Source organism: Coenobita brevimanus, chromosome 23 (assembly GCF_032717465.1).
Source record: "Coenobita brevimanus isolate Jiangsu-jjx chromosome 23, ASM3271746v2, whole genome shotgun sequence".
Lineage (NCBI taxonomy): Eukaryota > Metazoa > Arthropoda > Malacostraca > Decapoda > Coenobitidae > Coenobita > Coenobita brevimanus.
Window position 1 is genome coordinate 51,610,360 of NC_136976.1, and position 23,809 is coordinate 51,634,168.

Here is a 23,809-nt window from a genome sequence, read left to right on the forward strand (position 1 = left end):
GCCCGCAAAACTGTTCCCTCCAAGAAAAAACAAAACATCACAGACAATGAAAAGCAAAATCGGTTTATTTCGAAATGCCTGGACACACTGCATTTGAAAGACTCGAGATCATAGGCAGTAGGAAAGACAGACAGAGGGAGACAACTCCAGATTTATGTGGTTTTAATGTCGATACAGTTTGCTTCAGTAACATACAAGGGGATGCAGTGGTGTAAGGCGCATAAGAAATTGCTTAGAAAGAGACGTTGCGAAATCTCCAAAGCCATTCAGAGGATGCCAAGGATATGGTTATATTATTTTATTCTGACGTTACATTATATCTTCGTTATAAATCAGGCACGAGCTCTAATATATCACAGCGCTATTATTATTATTATTATTAGTCTCTACCTACTACTTAGGTGGAGACTCTTGTTTTCTCTGGTAATATTATTCTAACCTCAGAGTCTCGCGACGATTCCAAGAGAACTGGAGACTGCGCAAGGAATTTGACGGGCCCAGGTCATGTGTCCTAGCATGGGCCATTGCTGATAGAAAAAAAATCAAATCCTTAACACGCAGTGGAAGGGCATGTCAGAAAGTGTCATATCAGCACTATGTTGTGAATGAGATGAGTTGGTCGTGTCTACTGGAGATTTCAAAGGGACCCGCGCAAGGAATCTGAATTGCCCAGGTTATGTGACCTGGTATGTACCTTTGCTGATAGCAGAAAAACCAGATCTCCCCAGTGGGGTCAAGGTTATTGTAAGAAACAGTACTGGTAAGTGGAGACTAGTGACTGTCCATAGGAGAGTTACAGAGTTCTAGTTATTATTCCCAACTCAGAGTCTCACAACAATTCCAGGGGAACTGGAGACTACACAAGAAGTCTAAAAGGCCTAGGTTATGTGCCCTGGCATGGGCCATTGCTGAAAAAAAAAAAAATCCAAATCTCCCCACTGGGATCAAGGTTATTGTAAGAAACAGTAGCAAGAGACTAGTGACTGTCCGGAGGATAGCAGACGAAACTTGGCGGACCGATTTTTAAGAGTTTTTCGTTTGTTACTAGTCTTCACCTATGTAGTTGGTGGAGACTTGTTTCCCCTGGAATTATTAGTCTCCACCTATTACAAAGGTGGAGACTGTTGTTTTTACTGGTATTACAATATTATTATTATTCTGGCCTCAGAGTCTCGCGATGATTCCAGAACTGAAGACTGTGCAAGAAATCTGAAGGGCCCAGGTTATGTGTCCTGACATGGACCATTGCTGATAGAAAAAAATCCATATCTCCCCAATGGGATCAAGATCACTGTAAGAAACAGTAGGTGGCGACTAATGACTGCCTGTAGGAGTTCTTTCCACCTACTACATAGGTGTAGACTGTTGTTTTTGCTGGTATTATTATTATTCTCGTCTCAGAGTCTTGCAACGATTCCAGGAGAACCGGAGACTGTGCAGGGAATCTGAAGAGCCCAGGTTAAGTGTCCTGGCATGGGCCATTGCTGATAGAAAAAAAAAATCCAAATTTCCCCAATGGAGTCAAGGTTACTTTAGGAAACAGCAGCAAACACATGCGTTCTTTGACACCATTCTTAGATCCCTTGTTCATGTTACACAAAAAGTTACCTTAAGGTCTTCAGATCTTGTTTACATTGCACATACCTTACTACATGGCATGATGGCGAAGCTTCCTTACTGTGGTTTCACAATAAAAATACTTAACTAATTATTATTATTATTCCGACCTCAAAGTCTCTCCTCGAATCGAGGAGAACCGAAGACTGCGCAAGGAATCTGAAGGGCTGATTATGTGTCCTGGCATGAACCATTGCTTATAGGAACAAAAATCTCCCCAATGGGGCCAAGGTCACTAAGAAACAGTAGCTGGAGACTAGTGACTGTCTGTAGAACAGTGACAGAGTTATAGTTATTATTATTATTATTTTTATTATTATAATTATTATTATTATTATTTTTATTATTATCATTATTATTATTATTATTATGGGGAAATTGTTGAGTGCTGTGAAGAGTATGTACGAGGGAGCTAGGGCTACGGTGCGAGTGGATGGTGAGCTGAGTGAGTTCTTTGATCTCAATGTGGGACTGAAACAGGGGTGTGTAATGTCTCCATGGTTGTTTAATATATATATGGATGGGGTTGTAAAGGAGGTACAAGGTAGGGCAGTGGATGTAGGGGTGGCCCTAATGAATGAGGGTGAGATTTGGAAGCTTCCGGTGTTGCTGTTTGCTGATGACACAGTATTGTTGAGTGAAGATGAATGGGAGTTGCAAGGTTTGGTGAATGAATTTGGGACAGTGTGTAGGAGGAGGAAGCTGAAAGTTAATGTAAACTAAAGTAAAGTTATGGTGTTTGAGAGGAATGAAGTCACAGAGTGTGCAGTGAGGTTGGATGGTGAGGATATGGAGAATGTGAGTGTATTCAAGTACTTGGGTAGTGTGATGAGTAAGGATGGAACTTTGGGGGATGAAGTACGTGAAAGGGTACAGCAGGGAAGAAAGGTTGTTGGTACACTGAAAGCAGTGAGGAGAAATAGGGAGGTGAGTATGGAAGTTAAGAAGTCACTGCATGATGGTATTGTTTTCCCTACCCTGACGTATGGAAGCGAGGCGTGGATATTGCAAGAGGGGAACAAGTCAAGAGTGAGAGCAGTGGAAATGAGTTACTTGAGAGGAGCATGTGGAGTGACGTGGAGGGACAGGTTGACGAATGAAGAAGTGAAGGAACGTTGTGGGGTAGATGTGGATGTGGTTGAAAAGATTAGGAGAAATACACTGAGGTGGTTTGGACATGTGGAGAGAATGGAGAATGAAAGACTGACTAAGAGGGTGTATGTAGGTGAGGTGGAGGGAGGGAGAGGGAGGGGTAGACCGAGGATGAGGTGGAGGGATGGAGTTGAGAGGTATATGAGGGAGGGGGGGGTGAGTTGGGGGGAGGGGAGTCAAATGGTGGGTGACAGAGTGATTTGGAGGCGTTTTGTCTGCGGCCACCCTTTGCGGGATTAGGGCGTCGGGCTATAGATAGACAGATAGATAGATTATTATTATTATTATTTTTATACCAGTATTTTTGGGGATACACTAAGGTCTCGTTTTCCGGCAGAGATGTGTTCCAAAATATAACTTTCTTCAGTAGCTATAGTAAGGTCTCTCTCTCTCTCTCTCTCTCTCTCTCTCTCTCTCTCTCTCTCTCTCTCACTTTCAAGGCACAAGTATCTCACTGAGCTGCCCATTCAGCAATCACATAGTAAGTGTTTATTTCTATATATATTTTTTCCCCTTGAACGCGAGGAGCTTCACTCCCGTAGAGTCGTAGACGATAATGGTTTCTTGATCTCGTGTTACGGGCCTCATGGTTCAGCATCTATTTATTACCTTTGTACTTGTTTTGAACTGTGAACTGGGAGAATGTAGTAAATCTGCTTCATAAATAGCAATGGAAACTTAGCAGGCAATACACTTTACTGCCGACCTTAAAAAAAAAAAAAAAAAAAAAAAAAAAAAAGGAAAGAAAACAAAAGTAACGAGAACTAACTGTATTAACATATAAGATATTAATCCATAACCTTCTGGCTGTTAGGATTTCTCACGAGAGTAAAAAAAAAAAAATCGTTTGGTATTAAGCCAAGTACGGTATAATTCTACGTGTGCCATCAGACAAATGGGTTACTCGAGATGTTTTTTTTATACCTTCGACTGCTTGGGCTGCTGTGGTTTTAGCCTAGGCTAAATAAAATATCCGAGTATACCAACCACAGTGAAATATGTGAATATCAGTTCTCTTTCTATTTTACCGTCAAAGATTCTTTTAACTAACTTGCCCTTTGGCTGCCGAACTTAAACTGTCGTATCAATATTTTGCCTTTTCGCCATGAAAAAATGATATTCATTTTAAGACTTCTTCATATGCTTTATTCACATAAGAAAACCATGAGACCTTCATTTCTGACACTTATTTCCTACAAAGCCAGAAGATAGACAGCAGAAATATTTATATTTCATAATTATAAAACTTGGTGAAAATTTAGAAATTTGTCAAACTTCTTCAGATAAATATTAAAAAATGTTCAAAGGGAAGGAAGTCATGTTTGTTGCAAAAGTTAAATATATCTGAACAGCATCTACAAGAAAAGATAGGAAAATGAAACTCAGTAAAAATAATATCCAGGCGTCTCAGGTCGACCATGGCAATATTTTTTTTTTTTTTTAAATAACAGATTCGCTCGTGGCAGTAAAAGGGTTAAGACTGCACATAACCAACATATTTATTTAAAAAGTCTACTCATGCATGGATTTAACATGACCCATATACATCACCATAATTCACACTTTTGGCAGAAAACGCAGACCTCTCATGATACCATGGCAGCTTATTTTCAAACGAAAGAGAACATTATCATAATTTAGCAGAATAATCTTCCAAAATTCATATTTATGTGGCCAATGATCAGGTCATGGCTAAAGAACTAATGGTATAACCGACTCACTGGTAAATGACATGTACGTTTGAGCGTCATTATACGTCAGCAAATTTTCCAGTACTCTAAGGAGACTAGTTCATGAGGGGTAGGAAGCCACAAAAAAAGACTGCCTAGCATTCCAGAACGTCAATATTTTCGGCAGAATGTACACCTAATGACTTTCAAGAAACTAGTGATAGGTAAGTTAAAGTTCATGCAACAAGTACATTAAATGCCCAGATCTGCTTAAACATTTGCAACTGCTATCACTACAGTACAGATTAAAAAAAAAAAGTAATTACCGGTAGTCATAAAGCACGAATACGCATAATATCTGATGCACCTACAAGAGAAAATAATTACATACAAGTAAAACAGTAATACATGGATCTTAGAGGTACATACATGCAGTGACTACCGAGTGAGACAGACATTAAGCTTTGTGGAACATGTCACATTAAAAATAACCATACGAGAGAGAGAGAGAGAGAGAGAGAGAGAGAGAGAGAGAGAGAGAGAGAGAGAGAGAGAGACTTACTGAAGGCAATGTGCAGCAGTGAGGACCCAGTTAGGTGCAATAAGGGTGCCTCCACACACATGTCTTAGTCCGTGGATCGGGTGCTGCTCCAGTAGTGATACCTGTAAAACCACACCAACAACTTCACATATCTGTGCCACACCTTCATACACCTGCACCACACCCGTGCCACACCTTTACACACCTGCACCACACCCGTGCCACACCTTCACACACCTGCACCACACCCGTGCCACATCTTTACACACCTGCATCATACCGTTGCCACACCTTCACACACCTGCACCACACCCTTGCCACACCTTCACACACCTACACAACACTACACCTTTACAGTTACATTGCAGTCGTTCATTTCATTCCAGAATGACTAGGATCTTCACCTGCTCCTCTTGTTTCGGTGACTTCTCGAAAAACCGTTTTACGAACCCCTACGTGTCTCCTGTTTGTAGAATATATAAACTCGCGCTCGGCCAGGAGAAACTAACCGAGGCCACTAACAAAATTTAAACTTACACACACAGTACTGTCTCACTGGAGGAGTTTGTTGCCAGCACCATTGATCGCAGTAACGAGAAAGTCCAGCCAAGCATCTCTCTTAGGGCACTCACACCAGCTCTGTTGCACTTTCTCCTCCCATTATAAATATCGGTAATGTTTCTTCACAGAAAACGAACATGGGCAGTAAAAAAGGGCTTTTATACCAGTGACGACATATAAAAAGTTTAGGATTCTTGCACAGTCGGATGAGGAGCTCCGTAAGGCAAGGATGGTGGGGGACTCCATCATCCGGGATCAAATGGTAGAATTTTGCAGAAAGGCACCTAATAGCAGAAAACGTTTCTGTACACCATGTGCTGGAGGTGCGACCGGGCTAATATAGGGCCCGGTCCCCTCTATAGGAGGGGAGAATCTTTAAACGAACGAACGCTGGAGGTGGCAACGTGAGAAAGGCCCTAGAGGAGGTTAACAACGGTTCGGCTGGGAATACTCTTGTTGTTCATGCAGGTACGAACGATGTGATAAGGACGAGATCAGAACTGTTGGAGTATTTCAAGACCATGATCCGGATGTAAAGAACCAACACTAAGAACATGCTGAAGTCAGGAGTAGTTCCTACGACTGGAGCTCAGAATGTATTCTACAGCTAGACCTTCATTTTAAACAATCGAATATGGTGTCTTTGTTTACAGGAAGGCATGGACTTTGTAAAAACACGGAATGCTTTTAGCAGCAGCCGACTTTGCGGAGATTGGTCTCCACTTGAGCGCAGTTCGTTCTGCACACCTTGGCCGTCTCCTACAAGATGCTGAGTGCTCCTACTGGAGAAAAAACGCACAGTACTCAGGGGAAGCAGGCGAGTTAATAATTATAACCTACAATTGGGCATACAACTCCCCCCCCCCTCGTCTGTCAGAAACATGGATATGTTTTCTCATAAATATGCTTAATTTGCAAAATACACATACCAGTAAGTTTACCGAAACACAAACTCTTGCTTTTGTTAATGATTTTCATACTATTGGCATTACCGAATCATGGCTAAATACAAACAGACTTTATTCTAGAATATAATTTGCCTGGTTATTGTAGTTTCAGTGGCGAAAGAAAAGGGATAATGGGAGGCGGTGTATTGACATATATATTAAAACGAACCTTCATCCAGTGCGCATTTCAAAACCACCATCGACAATACTGACACAGGTTGCGTTCAACTTTAAAAAAAATCGCAAGACACGATGATGCTTGGGTCATTTTATCATCCGTCAGTTTTTTTTTTTTTTTTTTTTTTTATGTGTCCGATTTGGGTATAGACTTCACAGCGTGCTTCCAAGGTCCAGTAGTTTTCCTGCATACTATACACCTCTACATAGTTAAGCTGTGGAAGCTGGCTATAAATTGTATAAACAAATTGTCAAAATATGTTTCATTCAAAATATTGTAATTTTTTGTTATTCTCTTTTGCCCATTACAAAATGGAGGGAATCTCTGTCCTCACACACAGGGCTGGACTCGTACAGTAAGTTGCTGGAAAGTTCGCCATATTAGTTCTTAGAGCAGCCAGCATTTGGAGAAAATATCTTGGACCTCGTATTGGCTAGGCCTACATCAGAAAACTTAGAAGATGAAATCATTACCAGTAATCATCGTGTAGTCACGTATAACCTTCATGTCAGTGACAACAGAATAAATTTCAGTTATGAGAGAGTACTCTACCAGGCTGCAAAAAGGCTGACTTTGAAAAACTTCAGACAATTATAGGTAGAAATGACTGGAACCCAATTATTCAGGCAACGAGTGTCCACGACACATGGAATATGTTTTCACGAAGTTTAAATAAAGCAGTCAAGGAATGCATACCGTTGCACAGGAGGCGGCCTGCTAAAAATTCTTTTAAAAACTGATGAGTAGTGACGTTAAGAACTGCTTTTTGACAAATAAGATAACTCGACCATCAAAATTTATATTCATTGACTATGAAGAGGATAAGAATATATTGCAGCCTTCGTAGAAATGCTGAGGTATTCATAAGGCAGAGTAAGAAAAAACTTGATGCACATATTACTAAATTGAGTAAATAAAACACAAGAAAGTTCTTCAGTTGCATTAGAAGCAAGAACATGTTAATAACGTCAATAGGTTTGCTAATTTCAACAAATAGATATGGTACAAGTTCTGCCTACGGGTAACTTTACATTCACTCTTCTGTCTTTCTTTCCTTCACTCTTTCCTCCTCCTGTCTGTGGGTGACTCTACACTGAGTGACAAGCCAAATGGTTTCCTGTACACCAGGAAACCATTTACTACGCTGGGTGGTAACCATATAACCAAATTTTGGCGCCTGGTGGTTCAGTGGGTAATGACTGCGCTCCAATCGGATTGAGCCTGTGAAGGTTTATACCCAAGAGATGGTTGAGGTTGACTGCTCATGTAATGCCACTCAGGGATGAGTGAGGCTGGTCACTCTCATCTCAAACGTCGGGACCAACTGCCTAGCCCCGGGCTTCTATGCTCCTCATAGGGGCAATGTAGGATTGGATGATGGATGGATGGATGGACAAGTGACGAAACCAAGACTGCTAAAATTGATAATGTTTCCTTTGGATCAGTATTTACGGCACAAAATCCCTGTTCGATCCCTTCATCCTCCTTTGTACTATGGGTCACCAAAGTATCGGTGCACATTATGCGTGAAACAGTTGGGACCACAGAACGAAGGTCATTGAAATACTGGTGTCCGACCCACCACACGTTGGTTGCTCTAATGTCGGCATGTGTCATATATCGCCAACTAGCAATATCCTCTTGCAAACACAGCAAATGTTATACGTATACAAACAGACATTGTTCATACACAATGAGACGTTGGTAAACATCAGCAGTTGTTCACATGTTTTCGGTAGGCATCGGATTCCCAGTGCACCGATATTTATGTGGCCTATAGTACATGTAGACGAAGGTATTATACATAATGACATCAGGATCAGCGAGAGAAATGTACTGGTTGCAGTCAATGACCCTAAGATCAACAAAACACTGGGACTAAAATATGGAATATCTCCATGTTTTAAAGGGAAATGAAATATTGAACACATCAGCCAAATATTACTCCGGTATTAAAAAAAAAAGGGGGGGGGGGGAGTCCCAGGCACAAGAAACCTCTCCCGACAGCAGTTATTTTATTGCTGTTAAATACCGACTCGTTTCTGCCATTCATTGTCAGTGCACAAAATCTAAGGTAATGGCGTAAATGTTTTTGAGTTACGCCCTCTGAAAATCCGTCATCTTGCGTATGATCTTTCAAGGTCACTCAAGGTTAAAGGTTACGCTGTGAGATGAAACTCCATATGAGACTTCCTACATCTTGGTAACAGGAAATATCTCTATCTTCAGCGAGTTTCGAGTTAAAGCCCCTTGAATATTTGTGACCTTGAGTTTGACTTTTCAAGGTCACTTATGGTCAAAGGTCAAGGTACCAATTAAATACCCACATGAGATTTCCTATACAGTAAGCCCCCGTTTTTGGCGATCAAATTAGTCTGGCGAAACTACCGCCAAATGCGAATTTCGCCAAACGCGAGTTCTTTTTACCATATAAATTGCCTATAAAGTGCCTCAATCAGTCTTTGGTCATTGCCAAAGTCCCCCTTTTGACCCCTAAAACACCATCTTTCGAGCTGAAATAAAATCTTTTGCCTTCACATATTAATACACATGTAGAAAACAGACCAATAAACAATAAATAAAGCTAATAAGACATGATATAAAGGTTGTAACTAACCGTAAATAGAGTGAAGATGGCTTGCTTGGCTGGGGACGTCGGAGTGGCAGTGGGGGCAGCTTAGTTGCTACCACCACTTTCCTCATCACTCTCCCCCTCCTCCCCCATAACCCCCTTAGCAACCATTTGTCTCGCTTGATCATCCACTTCATCAAAGCCAGAAAAGTCAGCATCCAGCTTAAAGATGGCAGCGAAGCTTGGCTGGGGAGGTTGGGGAGGTTGGGGTGGCTGGGGAGGTTGGGATGGCTGGGGAGGTTGCGGCTGTTCTTGTGGCTGTTCTTGTGGCTGCTTTTGGGGCTGTTCTTGTGGCACATCGAGTGGGGGGGACCGCCAGGGGACCGCCAAGTTTGAATTCAAATCGCCAAGCGCGCATTCGGTGGTCCGTGGCCACCCTACCGCCAAAAGTGAGTTTCGCCAAGTTGAAATTCGCCAAACGCGGGGGCTTACTGTATAGTAAATATCATGCTATCTTCAACCAGTTTCAAGTTATAGCCTCCTGAATATCTGTGACCTTGTATTTGACCTTTCAGGGTCATTCTAGGTCAAGGGTCTTGGTGCCAAATGAAAGCCCACAGTACGAGTTCTTGTAAGTTTCAGTATTAAATATCTCTATCTTTAACCGTTTTCAAGTTATAGCCCTCTGAAAATCCTTGACCTTCATTTTTACCTTTCAAGGTTACTCGATTACCTCAAAAATTTAATCATTTTCTTTGGGGACCAGTGTCCACATATCCTGAAAGTTTTATGTAATTTCCTTTGGCCGTTTTTCCGTAATGTTGCTGACAAACAAACAAACATACAAACAAACAAACGACCAAAAACAATACCTCGTCGGACTCCGTCCAGGCGAGGTAAAAAGACGACAAAAACAAAGATTAATTAATTAAGCATTTAGAAATAAATAATATCACTGAACACTCACATCACGGATTTTGGAACAAGCGATCATATCTTACACATCTCTTTGGCTTTATCAGTAACATGATTAACATGCAAGATGATACAATATAATATATATATATATATATATATATATATATATATATATATATATATATATATATATATATATATATATATAGATAGATAGATAGATAGATATATATATAGATAGATAGATAGATAGATAGATATATATATAGATAGATAGATAGATAGATATAGATATAGATAGATAGATAGATAGATATATATATATATATATATATATATATATATATATTATATATGGGGGCGCTCACCATCCACTCACTTGATGTAGTGCTGCTCTCGGATGTCTGCCCGTTCCTCTCCATCCTTCTTTCCTTCTATTCTCTTCTGTCTTTCCTTCATTCTTTCTTTGTCCTTCTGCCTACGGGTGACTTTACACTCCCTCCTCTGTCTTTCTTTCCTTCATTCTTTCCACTTCCTTCAGCCTGTGGGTGACTCTACACTGAGTGACAAGCCAAATGGTTTCCTGTGCACCAGGAAACCATTTACTACGCTGGGTGGTAACCATATAACCAAATTTTGGCGCCTGGTGGTTTAGTGGGTAATTACTGCGCTCCAATCGGATTGAGCCGGTGAAGGTTTATATCCAAGGGATGGTTGGGGTTCATTGCTCATGTAATGCCACTGAGGGATGAGTGAGGCTGGTCACTCTCATCTTAAATGTCAGGACCAACTGCCTAGTCCCGGGCTCCTACGCTCCTCATGGGGCAATGTAGGATTGGATGATATATATATATATATATATATATATATCATCATCAGCCGTTTGAGTATCCACTGCAGGACCAGCCTATCCCGACCGAAGTCGGGACGATACAGCCAATGTATCTCTACCAAATGGCTATGGATGTCTAGTAGAGATTGTATGTAGGGTGAGAAGTGCTTGCTATAATGTAACTGTCGTGTTGGAGTGGCTTTGGATATGCGTGTAGTCTGTGAACTAAGCGTAATCGGCCCGCGCAAGCCGACTGGGTGCAAGCATACTTTTATAGTAAGCGACACTGGTTCAACCACAGCACCCCTGGTGTCCGCCAATGTAGTACGTGGCCGGGTGAACACTCCCAAAGTTTATTACCCTGGCGGGGCGCGAACCCTGGCTCACCCGTGTACGAAACGCACACTCTACCACTGTACCACAGAGGCTCGTATATATATATATATATATATATATATATATATATATATATATATATATATATATATATTCTACCACTGTACCACAGAGGCTCATATATATATATATATATATATATATATATATATATATATATATATATATATATATATATATATATATATCCATCATCCAATCCTACGTTGCCCCATGAGGAATGTAGGAGTCCGGGGCTAGGCAAGTTGGTCCTGACATTTAAGATGAGAATGACCAGCCTCACTCATCCCCAAGTGGCATTACGTGAGCAATAAACCCCAACCATCCCTTGGATATAAACCTTCACCGGTTCAATCTGACTGGAGCGCCGTAATTACCCACTAAACCACCTGGCACCAAAATTTGGTTATATGGTTACCACCCAGCTTAGTAAATGGTTTCCTGGTGTACAGGAAACCATTTGGCTTGTCAATCAGTGTAGAGTCACCCACAGATAGAAGGAAGACGAATGAAGGAAAGAAAGACAGAAGAGGGAGCGTAGAGACACCGGTAAGCAGAATGACGAGGAAAGAATGAAGGAGAGACAGAAAAGGATGGAAGGAAAAGAGGGTGGAGGAGAGGAAAGGGCAGACACCAGAAAGCAGCACTACACTGAGTGAGTGGATGGTGAAAGCCTCCACCTGCCACCAATGCATGTGTAAGTACAAGCCTATGCAAGGTAAAATCGCGAATGGCTCATTACAACAGCTATGTTTCACTGGATCTGCACCCAATTACTTGGATAACTGTGGTAATTCTAGAGCTAATACATACACACAGAGTCACTGACCGAGAGGGAAGGGAGCTATTATTTTTTCAAAACCGGTCGGCGGATCTCGGTCCGTAACCTGCCTGTGGTGAATCTGGATAACTTTGAGCTGAGCGCACAGTCTCCGCTCTGGCGCCGCATCTTTCAAGTGTCTGGCTATGTTTGTCTCAAAGACTAAGCCATGCATACATACATACATTATATATATATATATATATATATATATATATATATATGTATATATATGATCGACTTGCTGAGACACTGAAAGTTTATGGTATCAGCGGCAATGTTCAAGTGGATCGAAAACTGGCTTACAGAACGTAAAACAAAGAGCTATTCTCAACGGAATGGAATCAGGCTGGATGAATGCTACAAACGGAGTACCTCAAGATTCAGTTTGGGGTCCTACACTATTTCTAATTTATACTGATTATACTAACGATACAAAGATCGGTAACAGAACAAATACCTCAGAACAAAGACTGATGATTCAAAGAAATCGTCATAAACTGTTCAACTGGACTCAGACATGACAAATGGATTTTAATACTGACCTACTCAAAGTCCTAAATGTTATGAGTAAGGCTTCTGTCACACATTCACGGATGTAATGGCGGATGAAGCCGGAAAAGAAATTTCGGCCATCCACGGTGATCCGGCCTATCAAGACACTGTGACGTCATCGAAGCCAGTCTGAGCACGGCAGACAAATGGAAAATTAGAGACTCTTCCCGGCAGACCGCGGTGGCTAGCCGTCCTTGCCAGAGATGTTCCCGGTGTATGCGTGGATGGCACCGGACTTAAGCCGAAACATATGGAGGAAGACGGATTTACACGGTGCCTAGAAGGACCTAGACGATCTACAGATGGTCTCTTCCGATTGTCGCCGGACTGTAGTCAGTGCTGCCTCACAATGCATATAAAAGAACGCCGCAGACGCTGTTCCTCATTCTGCTACTTACTTTGGAGAGTGAACATCAGCAGCAAAGATGTATATTTCTTCAGAGCATGCTGAATTACTACAACTGCAGCTGGCTACAGCTGAAGTGGACCTACTGGCAGCGAAAATGATTGTGTTAACACAGAGCCAAGAAGAAGAACAGAGAAGAAAAAGAAGACAAAAGAGGAAACGCCTGTGGGTTAAACCTTGGCTTCTCAGAAGACCCCTGTATGGCCAATATGAGTAGTTGATGAATGAACTTATAGCAGATGTGACTGGCTTCAGGAATTTCTTAAGGATGGACCCTGCGATATTTGAGGAAATTCTTGTCTGTCTTCCGAGCTGTCCTGGATGAAATTACGACTCCCGAATTGTCCCGGTCTCTCTACACGGCGCACACGGACAATTTCAGTGGGTTCACGGAGGCTCCCGCCAACTCCCGGCATCAACACGATCGTCTTCTTCCGAGAGATCTGGGAAGAAAAAATGAACACTGCTCATTTTTTTCGACCGTCCGGCTTGACAATGCAGGGTGGCCAAGGATGTAGCCGGACGTCAGGCCGGTGCTCAGGGATCACGGATGATGGCGGACCAGTCCTCTGGCTTCTTCCAGTGTTTCATCCGTGAATGTGTGACCTAGGCTTAAAAATTACAAATTCAGCTACACTATGGTATTATTCAACTGGCAAATATAAACAAAGGAAAAAATATTTAGGAATGATAATAACTAAGTTGTCAGTGCACCAGAGCATTCGAATTCAGAAAAGAACATCATCCGTACCTTGTATATTTCCTTAGTTTGTCTGCATCTGGAATATTGTATTCAGTTTTGACCAGATTAATACGAGAAAGATATGGAAAGGCTAGGGAAAGGGAGTGCAGCGATGAGTAAAAAACAAAATTAAACCTAGAATGAAGACCAAACCATAGGAGGAACGCTTAAAAAGATTTTAATATGTGTTAACTTATCAAAGCGCAGACTACGAGAGGATCTGATTCCAGTATTACTAGTAAAAGTTTTTAAAGGACGTGACAATATGGGGGTTGATAAGTACTTCACAACAGACCATTCAAATTACACTAGAAGCAATGGATATAAAATCTGTGGCAGAAGTTTCCAGTCACATGAAGAAAAAAAAAAAAAAAACTACATATGAAACACAGTGCCTATAGGAATGTTGTAAACTGCAGTGCAACAGTAACGTTTGAAAGTCACATAGGTAATTATTAAGCTTTTAATCATCGACTAAACAAATCACGGCAGAATAATACAATAAAGTATTTAATATCCTCCTTTAGATCGTGATGAATACACTCTGAAATTAATGTTACTTTACGCTTACAGATTAAGACGGTACAGAATATCATATCTCCTTCAATCTTACCAATGAAATTTTTCTGGCAGTTTTTATTCTATGCTGCATGATGGTTCTTCTCGCTTTTTCCTTCCGGCTTCAGGTGGAGGGTTTTTTGGGCATGGTGGGGGGAGGGGAGACTTCTTACTTTGCTAACCTTACCTTCTACAAACAGAATTAGATGCAGTCATAGAATCTTCTGTAAAAAACAGCCTCGAATGGACCAGTAAGTTTGATGCTGTTTATTTTCCTTTGTACTCCCGTGTACCTTCATACACCTGTACCATACCTTCACACACCTGCACCACGTACAGACACGCAGTCAACACTGGAGGGAACCTATGGGGCAACCCAGGACGGAAGGTTGCTTGTCTGCAGTCAACAGGTTTGCTCGAGCAAATGGACCGAGGTTGAGCAACAACAGCAACAGCAAACCTGCACCACACCCTCACACACCTGTACCATACCTTCACACACCTGCACCACACCTTCACACACCTGCATCATACCTTCACACACCTGCACCATACCTTCACACACCTGCACCACATCTTCACACGCCTGTAACACACCTTCACCATACTTTCACACATCTGCACCATACCTTCACACACCTGCACCATACCTTCACACACCTGCACCATACCTTCACACACCTGCACCACATCTTCACACACCTGTAACACAGCTTCACACAAATGTATCACAACTTCAGACGCTTGTAACACACCTTCATACACTTGTAACACACCTACACCACACGTTCATACACTTTTACCACACCACACACCTGTACCACATCTGCACCACACCTTCACACACCTGTAACACATCTATACCACACCTTCACACACCTGTACCACACCTGTAACACACCTACATTGTCCAGCCACACCTGTGTAAAGACGCACCCAACAAGTGGCAGTAAACAAACCTTAGTAATATTATGTGGTACACTGACCCAAGCTGTGACCTGACAAAATCTCTGACTCACACCACATTAACCAAAGTCTGTTTCGTGGCACAGACCATCCATTCCATGCACCTGTTCCTGCAGAAATGCCAACTCTGTTATAAAGAAGCAACTGTTCACAAGACTAGTATGTAGCCAGTAATTCTGTCGAAAGTACTAGACTCTGTAGACATGCATACTCTTTTTGATGAGGCAACGATTTACATGTATGTCGCCATTATATAGAGTCGTACAACAAGACCTTGAACCAAGACCTTTCATGGCGGTGTTTCTGGCGTCTGAGGATTGGTAAAAAAAAAAAAAAAAAAAAAAAAAAAAAGGTAAAAAATACTTGGCACAGTAGCTGGCTGAATAAGATAAAAGGCAGTGTAGCTCCTACACTGCCTTTTGCTGTCCATGATATGACCTTGTTGCAGTGTGTAATGGTTGGATAGCTTAAGAAGGTGTTATGACCTCGTAAGGTTCGTCATTTACGGCTGTTGTGTTCGATAGGATGGATAACTTAACGAAGGAGGTGTTGAGGTTCCTAAGGTACGACACTTAGCGAATAATGTGTGATGGATGGATAATAATTTACAAAGGAGGTGTTGAGGCTGCTAAGGTGCGATACTTACGATATGCGGAAACTGTCCCACCAAGGCCTCACTGCCACCACGGACCAGAGGCACTGTTATAGTACACCTGCTGCCGCTCCGAATGCGCTGTAGCTGCCAGTTGCGACACTCTGCAACGGGTGCAAGGATAAGGTGCAATGACGAACTGTTGGTGAGGCAAGAGGCAATGAGGGAATGAAAAAACAGGGGTAGAGAAGAATGAAGGAGAAAATGAAGGATGCAGTGAAGGACTGGAGGTGCAGGAGTGGGATGGAATGAAGAATAGATGAAAGGACGGTGTGCAGGGGTGGGGTGGACTGAAGGAAGGAATGAAGGAATAGACATTAAGGGATGGGATAGAAAGAAAGGCAGGATGTATGATTGGGCAGAAGATTTGAAGTAAACTTGTGGGTTAGAATTAATGATGGAATGAAGGACTACGGAGCAGGGGTGGGGTGGAATGAAGGACTGGGATGCAGGGGTGGGGTGAAATGAAGGACTAGGGTGTACGGGTGGGAGATAATGAAGGACTGGGGTGCAGGGGCGGGGTGGAATGAAAGACTGGGATGCAGAAGTGGGATGGATTCTATACAATAATTCAAGTTTCTTTGAGGAGGATTTAGCAAGTGATATCGCATGAGAGGTCCTACCTGTTAAGTGAACTACCCAGAATTTCAATACTTTTAGAGATAGGAATATTGGTTGCATTGAAGGTAGTATAGGAATCATGCAATGCAATGCTTGTCTATTAGTAAACTGGACGAACTTGGTTTTTCTAGCATTAAATGAGACAGTATTATTTTGTTTCCATTCGGTGATTTTAGAGACTTGATGTAAGGAGATAGCTGTGTTGAGTCGGGATTTAGAGATAGCAAACTTTGTGTGTGTGGGTGTTTAAGTGCGAAGTAACTTTGAAGCGCTGAGTCATCTGCATGTGAGAATAGGATTTTGGATGACAGACAAGAGACCATTAATACGAATGAGGAACAGGACTGGACCCAGAACTGATCTTTGCGGTGCGCCCGTATTAACTGAATGTAAACTGGAATATACATCATATCTACTTTCACTGTTATTTTCTGTTGCTGAGATATGAGGAATTCAGTGGGATGACAAGCCATAGCAAGGGAGTTTGAATAATAAGGAACGGTGCCACACTCCATCAAAAGCTTTAGAAATATCGAGGGTTCTGCTGCATGGGTTACTCTATGTTGGTCAATTGACTGATGGATGGTATGAGTAAAGAGACTGAGTATATCAACAGTGGATCTTTCGTGGCGAAAACCATACTGTCTGTCATCATTAAGTTGTTGGATTCAAGATGTTTAACAATGTGCTTATAAATTATGATCTCAAATACTTTACCAAGAGAAAATGTGATTGCTAATGGTCTGTACTCAAAAGGATCAGACGAACTTCCTTTTCTTGAAATTGGATGAGTTGACTTTTTTCCAAGAATTAGGGAATGAAAAATTACGTTTGCATAGACTGAATAATTTACCTAGAAAAGAAACGCGTTCGGGGGAGCACTTTTTAAAAACAATTGGAGGAATTCATATAGACCTGGAGCTCTGTTGGTTGGAAGATTGTTAAGGATATATTTTATATACTCGTATTTAGTATGTATCTTTAGTGAAGCAATTTTGTTAGAGTCCACTTCTAGCACATGAACGTTCTAACTGACTCCCTCTATGGTAAAATTTCTAGCAAATGTATTGGCAAGAATGGTAGCTTTTCCACTTGGATCATTTACAGAGTTTCCGTCTGAAGATTTTAGAGAGGATTGGGTGATGACCTGTTGGAGTTACTGCTGAAAGAATAAAGAGCTGACCATAATATTCTATTGTCATTAGGAGTATTTAATAGTTTGGATGCTTGGTTGTGAAGAAAGTCTGATTTGGCGAGATTTAGTGCTGTCTTTGGGCAGCTTCTTGCAGTTTTAAGATGACTGATGGATTCGGTAGTTTTCGACTTTAAAAAGAGTTGTACGAGTGATGAAAGACTTTTGGGTAGTTGCTCTAGAACAATTGCTACTGAACCATTTTGGGGGAGTTCTATCTTATAGTAAATTTTTGACAGGTTGTTGACAATTCCATACCAAATTGTATTAAGCCATTAATGTGGGACTGGTTAGAAATGATGTCAATAGGGAAGAAAGAAGGCTGTGGAATATCAGCTAATCCCTAAATCCATCCCAGTCTGCCCAATCAAAGTGCCATCTGGCCACCCTGACTGGCTCAGAAGGAGAAGGTTGAGGGCAACCGGCGAATGAGGCTTTGATGAGATTTTGGTCGGAGGATCCAAGTGATGACAGTATTTCTATCTTGTACTGATCTGGGTTATTAAGAGATTCCCTAAACCTGAGGGCGCCCACTAACTGATGATACCCACTAGCAGTAGCCACTAACGATATTCATTGACAATTCCCACAGAAAATACCCATTGACAATATCCACTGACAATACCTACTAACAATACCTACAGAAAATACCCACTGACGACACTCACTGACAATACTCACTAACGATACCCACTGACAATATTTAAGGAGGATATCCACTGACAATATCCACTGACGAAACTCAGTGACAGTCAGTTTCTCTTATCCTGTGACTAATAAATAAAAAACAAAAGTTTAATCACGCTTGTTCTAATGCTATCCACAACAAAAAGGCCTACAAAAGGTACTGGAGCCAACCCATCCCTGAGTCTCATCTCTTGTATTTCAGCCCGGAACCGTACTAAGTCTTTTCTCCGTCCTGCTAAGAATAATTTCATTCATACTAAATGTTCTTAGCTCTCCAACTCAAATTCTTCCCGTTCCATCTGGTATCTTGTTAAAAAAAAAAAAAACTCTCAAACAACTTTACATCCTCCTCCTTCCCTCCTTCTCTCTCTCTCTCTCTCTCTCTCTCTCTCTGATGGCTCTACAGCTGTTTCTTCTACTGAAGAAACTGCAGAACTCTTTGCTCAGATTCCTTCCTCCAACTCCACCTTAGACGATGCCGGTGCTGTTCTTCCATCACTTCCCCCCTCTGACTTCCTCATGACTGAAAATAAAATTTCTTCAGTTGTCCTTTCTGCCCTCATTGGCAACAATACTAACAAAGCATATGGGCCTGGTGGAGTCCCTCCTGTTGTCAAGAACTGTGCTTCTGTGCTTATCACCAACTCTCTTCCTTCTATTCATCAATGGTCTTCTAAGATGTACATCTACCTCTATTCACTCAAATGCTGATTACTTCACCCTTCACGTTTCCATTCGCTTCTCGCAGTGTCCATCTCAACAATTACTTCAACAAACACAGGATGAGGCTATTACACACCTAATGCCTGACTTGACTCACATCTCTGAATGGGATAAGAGTAATCTTGTTGTTTTTAATGCATCAGAAACTCGGTTCTTACATTTTTCGACCCTTGAAAACCTTTCTGAGGAGTATCCTCTAATTATTAGCAATATCTGACTCAATCCTGCATTGCTTTTCAACATACTTGAGGCTTCATTTTGTCGTGATTTATCTTGGAGAGACCATATTACCTCTCTTATAAAATCTGATTGCGAGAGATTAGGTTTGCTAAGTTGACTCTGTGCCTTCTTTACACCCACCAAGTTGCTGACTTCATACATGGGTTTTATTCGCACCTATGTAGAGTACAACTTCCATGTGTGGGGAGGCTTCCCACATACAGCTCTTCTTAACAAGGCGGAGTCAAAGGCTTTTCGTCTCACTGACTCTCCTCCTCTTACTAGCTCCCTTCATCCTTCAAGCACTGTCTCTTCGCCCCACTGTTGCATTTTTATTTCTTTTCTCTCGCTACTTCAATGGTCACTGCTACTCTGGACTGTCTTCTTGCATCCCTCCACCACCACGGTGGGCACGTAGCACCCGTCTGGCAGCAAACTTTCAATCCTTTTCTGTCCAACTCTTTAATGCACGAGTTAACCGTTACGCTCAGTCCTTCATGTATGCAACAGGCCAACTCTGGAACTGCCTTCCCCTGTCTGTATTTCCTACTGTCTATGACTTCCACTCTTTCAAATGCAGTGTGTCCAGGCATCTCGAAATGAACTGATTTTGAATATGGCTCTCTGTTATCGTGTTGTTTTTTTTTCTTGGAGGTAACAATGTAGCAGACTTCTGGTCTTTGATTCTTTCTGCCTTTCAATAAAAAAAAATAAAATAAAATAATCCAATCTAACCTAACCTACTCCTATCAGTTCTTTCATCACACAGTCTCTGAATATACCCTTGTCTCCATTTACAGTTTTCTGATGATACCCTAATACAAAGGCTGTCATAACTCTTAACTTTACTGATACTCTAAACCAACGTAATCTAACCTAACTAAATCTAACATAACCTAAGAACGCAGATATCCTGACACTGACGAAGACTTAACTTAAACCCGATCATAATCTAACTCACTAATGACACCCTAATCCCTACCAAACCCACTGATGTCACCCTAATCCCTACCAAACCCACTGATGTCACCCTAATCCCTACCAAACCCACTGATGTCACCCTAATCCCAACCAAACCCACTGATGTCACCCTAATCCCAACCAAACCCACTGATGTCACCCTAATCCCAACCAAACCCACTGATCACACCCTAATCCCAACCAAACCCACTGATCACATCCTAATCCCTACCAAACCCACTGATCACACCCTAATCCCTACCAAACCCACTGATCACACCCTAATCCCTACCAAACCCACTGATCACACCCTAATCCCTACCAAACCCACTGATCACACCCTAATCCCTACCAAATCCACTGATCACACCCTAATCCCTACCAAAGCCACTGATCGCACCCTAATCCCTACCAAAGCCACTGATCACACGCTAATCCCTACCAAACCCACTGATCACACCCTAATCCCTACCAAACCCACTGATCACACCCTAATCCCTACTAAACCCACTGATCACACCCTAATCCCTACCAAACCCACTGATCACACCCTAATCCCTACCAAACCCACTGATCTCACCCTAATCCCAACCATGTCCACTAGAGATGACCTAATCCCGGTCTTACCCACTGTCTCCGTATAAGTCTACATCAGGTCCACTGCAGAATTGGCCTTTCTTCTCCTTGGTTGGCGAGTGACGCCTAGAATTAACCGTTCCTCATGCTGGTGAACATGCTGGTGAAGTAAGAATACGGAAAGTGTGTCTGTATGTGAAAATTGAAGTGCTGTAATGGTTGATGATAAGAATACAGAAAGGCTGTCTGTATGTGAAAATTGAAGTGTAGTAATGGCTGATGATAAGAACACAAAAATGCTGTTTGTCTGTGGAAACTGAAGTGTTGTAATGGCTGGCGATACCCAGATTTGTACTCACTCTGCTTGGCGATGACCTCAGGCCTGGTTCGGCAACACACCACAACCCTGCTGAGGTCAGTGGCGGGACACAGCTGCACAAAGCCCGCCGCCTCGCTCGTACCGTTCCCGGCCAGGCAGTCCTTCAGGTCTCGACACACGCCCTTTGTCCCGTCTGCAGTTCGGGTACACGCTGTTCCCAGACTCTGCCCGGCTGCACTACGTGTACCTGGAAAGTGAAGGGATAGAGAAAGGAGTTAGTGTGTGTACGAAGGAGAGGAAGAGGAGTTAGTGTGTGTACGAAGGAGAGGAAGAGGAGTTAGTGTGTGTACGAAGGAGAGGAAGAGGAGTTAGTGTGTGTATGAAGGAGAGGAAGAGGAGTTAGTGTGTGTATGAAGGAGAGGAAGAGGAGTTAGTGTGTGTACGAAGGAGAGGAACAGGAGTTAGTGTGTGCACGAAGGAGAGGAAGAGGAGTTAGTGTGTGTACGAAGGAGAGGAAGAGGAGTTAGTGTGTGTACGAAGGAGAGGAAGAGGAGTTAGGGTACATATGAAGAAGAAGAGGAGGAGTTAGTGTGTGTATGAAGGATAGGAGGAGGAGTTTGTGCGTGTACTTTAGCCATTTTATTAAGACACACCCTTCTTCTCATCCACAACCCCAGTGCATTCTGTTCCCAAGCTCTGGCTAGCCGTGGAGTGAAAGGACTGAGAGGGGAGTTAGGGTGTGTACGCTAAACATTTTTTTAAGACACTACGCTTGTCGTCCCATGAGCACTTCACGTGTATCTGCGTCTAAAGAAGGAGAAGGTGTACAAGTAATTACCACGTGTAATTCTAACCACTTTTTTATGGCCCTTCGCCCTATCCATAATTTGAGAAAATACTTTTCCCAGACTCTGGTCAGCTGTAGGCCTATTTGTGGGAGTGAAGGCTGAATGGAGGAAGGAGATGGGTTAGCATATTTACTGTATGCCCAATGATGACGTCATCAATTGGTTGCATGCGGAGACGTATGAACATTTTTTTTTTTTTTTTAATCAAAAGCTAGGGGGCAGGGTGTGGCAAAGAGAATTTAAAATTGTTTTGATTATTTTAAATGGTCATGTAAAACAGTGATAAATTTTTTCTTCTGTCAATGAGTATAGAGCAGTCAGATGCCAGTGAACAGAAATATATGGCCAATTACAGTGACCATATTTTAATTAAGCATAACTATTCACTATGTAACATTAGCTCGACACCTACGACGGCTCATTTGCATTAAGATTTATTTTTTAAGTGTCCGACTCTGGGCAAAGGCATCAGTGCCTATTCCTAAGTCCCAGTAGTCCTCCCTGGGGCCCAGCAGTCCTCCTACATCTCCACCTGTCACCACTTCGGCACTAACACCCACCATCCATATTGAATACATGTTAGGGTTGTCTTATATACAACTGGTGTACTGGTATTAGCAGGGGTATTTTTATGACATGTCGGCGGGTCATCTGGTAGATTAGAAAAGTCTGCTTTTTATGAAATTCAAATCCTTAAACTGTTTCCTGCCCCAGCCGGGATTCGAACCTGAGTCCATTAGGACTGCATGCCGCCTCTCTACATACAAAGAATCACTGTCATTAATAGCTGAAAACTTCGCAACTAATGGTGGTACGTTTAATTCATTCACACGGCCTTTATGTTTAGTGGACAACTTGCATGGACCGAGTTTGTCTAGTCACTGCTGACCGAAGATAAGCGTTTGTGTGCTGAAGCACGAAGCTTCTCTCAGAGGTTGCGGATGTGCACTGGCAAGGGCGGTGGCCTAGCCCATCAGACGCTGTGTTGTTTCTCCATTAGACTTCACGGATTCTCGAACAAAAATTAAGTAGAACATTTGTGCATCAAAATGAAATGTGGACAACTGAATGGCTGTAACAACAGATGCTGAGAAGATTTTCATCTCAGCGGTAGAGCGCCTGACTCGAGACCGAAGGGTCGTGAGTTCGCGCCGAGCCCGGGTAAGCCTTGCTAGGAGAGGTAGCTCTCTCCTGTCACCTAGATGGTTGTAGCAGCCGTGGCTCAGTGGGTTAGAGCGCTCTGACCTAATGGTCGGAAGTTCGAGTCCACCCAAGGGTCATTAGTAGATATGAGGAAGGGCATCCGGTCATAAAGTGCTACACGCTCCAAAACCATCACGGGTCTCAAACTGCCTCTTTGCAGCGGTACTTTAAACTTGATTCTCTAACTGGCATATCTATTATAACAATTTTTGGTAAATGTGGTGAGTTATGTATCATTAATGATCAAAACAAAAACATTAACGTCACAGAAAGGACGTGACAGCAGTGTTGGATTTTCTTCTGAAGAGAATACTGAATCTCCCTGGTGCAACCTGGGGGCACGGTAGCTCAGTGGTTGAGCATCGAGCTCGGGGCCGG

General features: G+C 42.3%; 1 protein-coding gene across 1 annotated transcript in view; it reads right to left on the minus strand.

The window, feature by feature from the left end:
* The window catches only part of LOC145392705 (kallikrein-15-like), a 39,544-nt gene extending 15,980 nt beyond the window's left edge, over positions 1 to 23,564 (minus strand). The window contains exons 1-4 of the mRNA XM_080267009.1: positions 23,474 to 23,564; positions 21,421 to 21,627; positions 16,078 to 16,187; positions 5,002 to 5,102 (exon numbers count right to left, since the gene is read on the minus strand). Coding sequence (XP_080123135.1) covers positions 5,002 to 5,102; positions 16,078 to 16,187; positions 21,421 to 21,627; positions 23,474 to 23,564 — 509 coding nt within the window. The remainder of the gene's footprint in view (positions 1 to 5,001; positions 5,103 to 16,077; positions 16,188 to 21,420; positions 21,628 to 23,473) is intronic.
* Between the last annotated feature and the right edge of the window lie 245 nt (positions 23,565 to 23,809).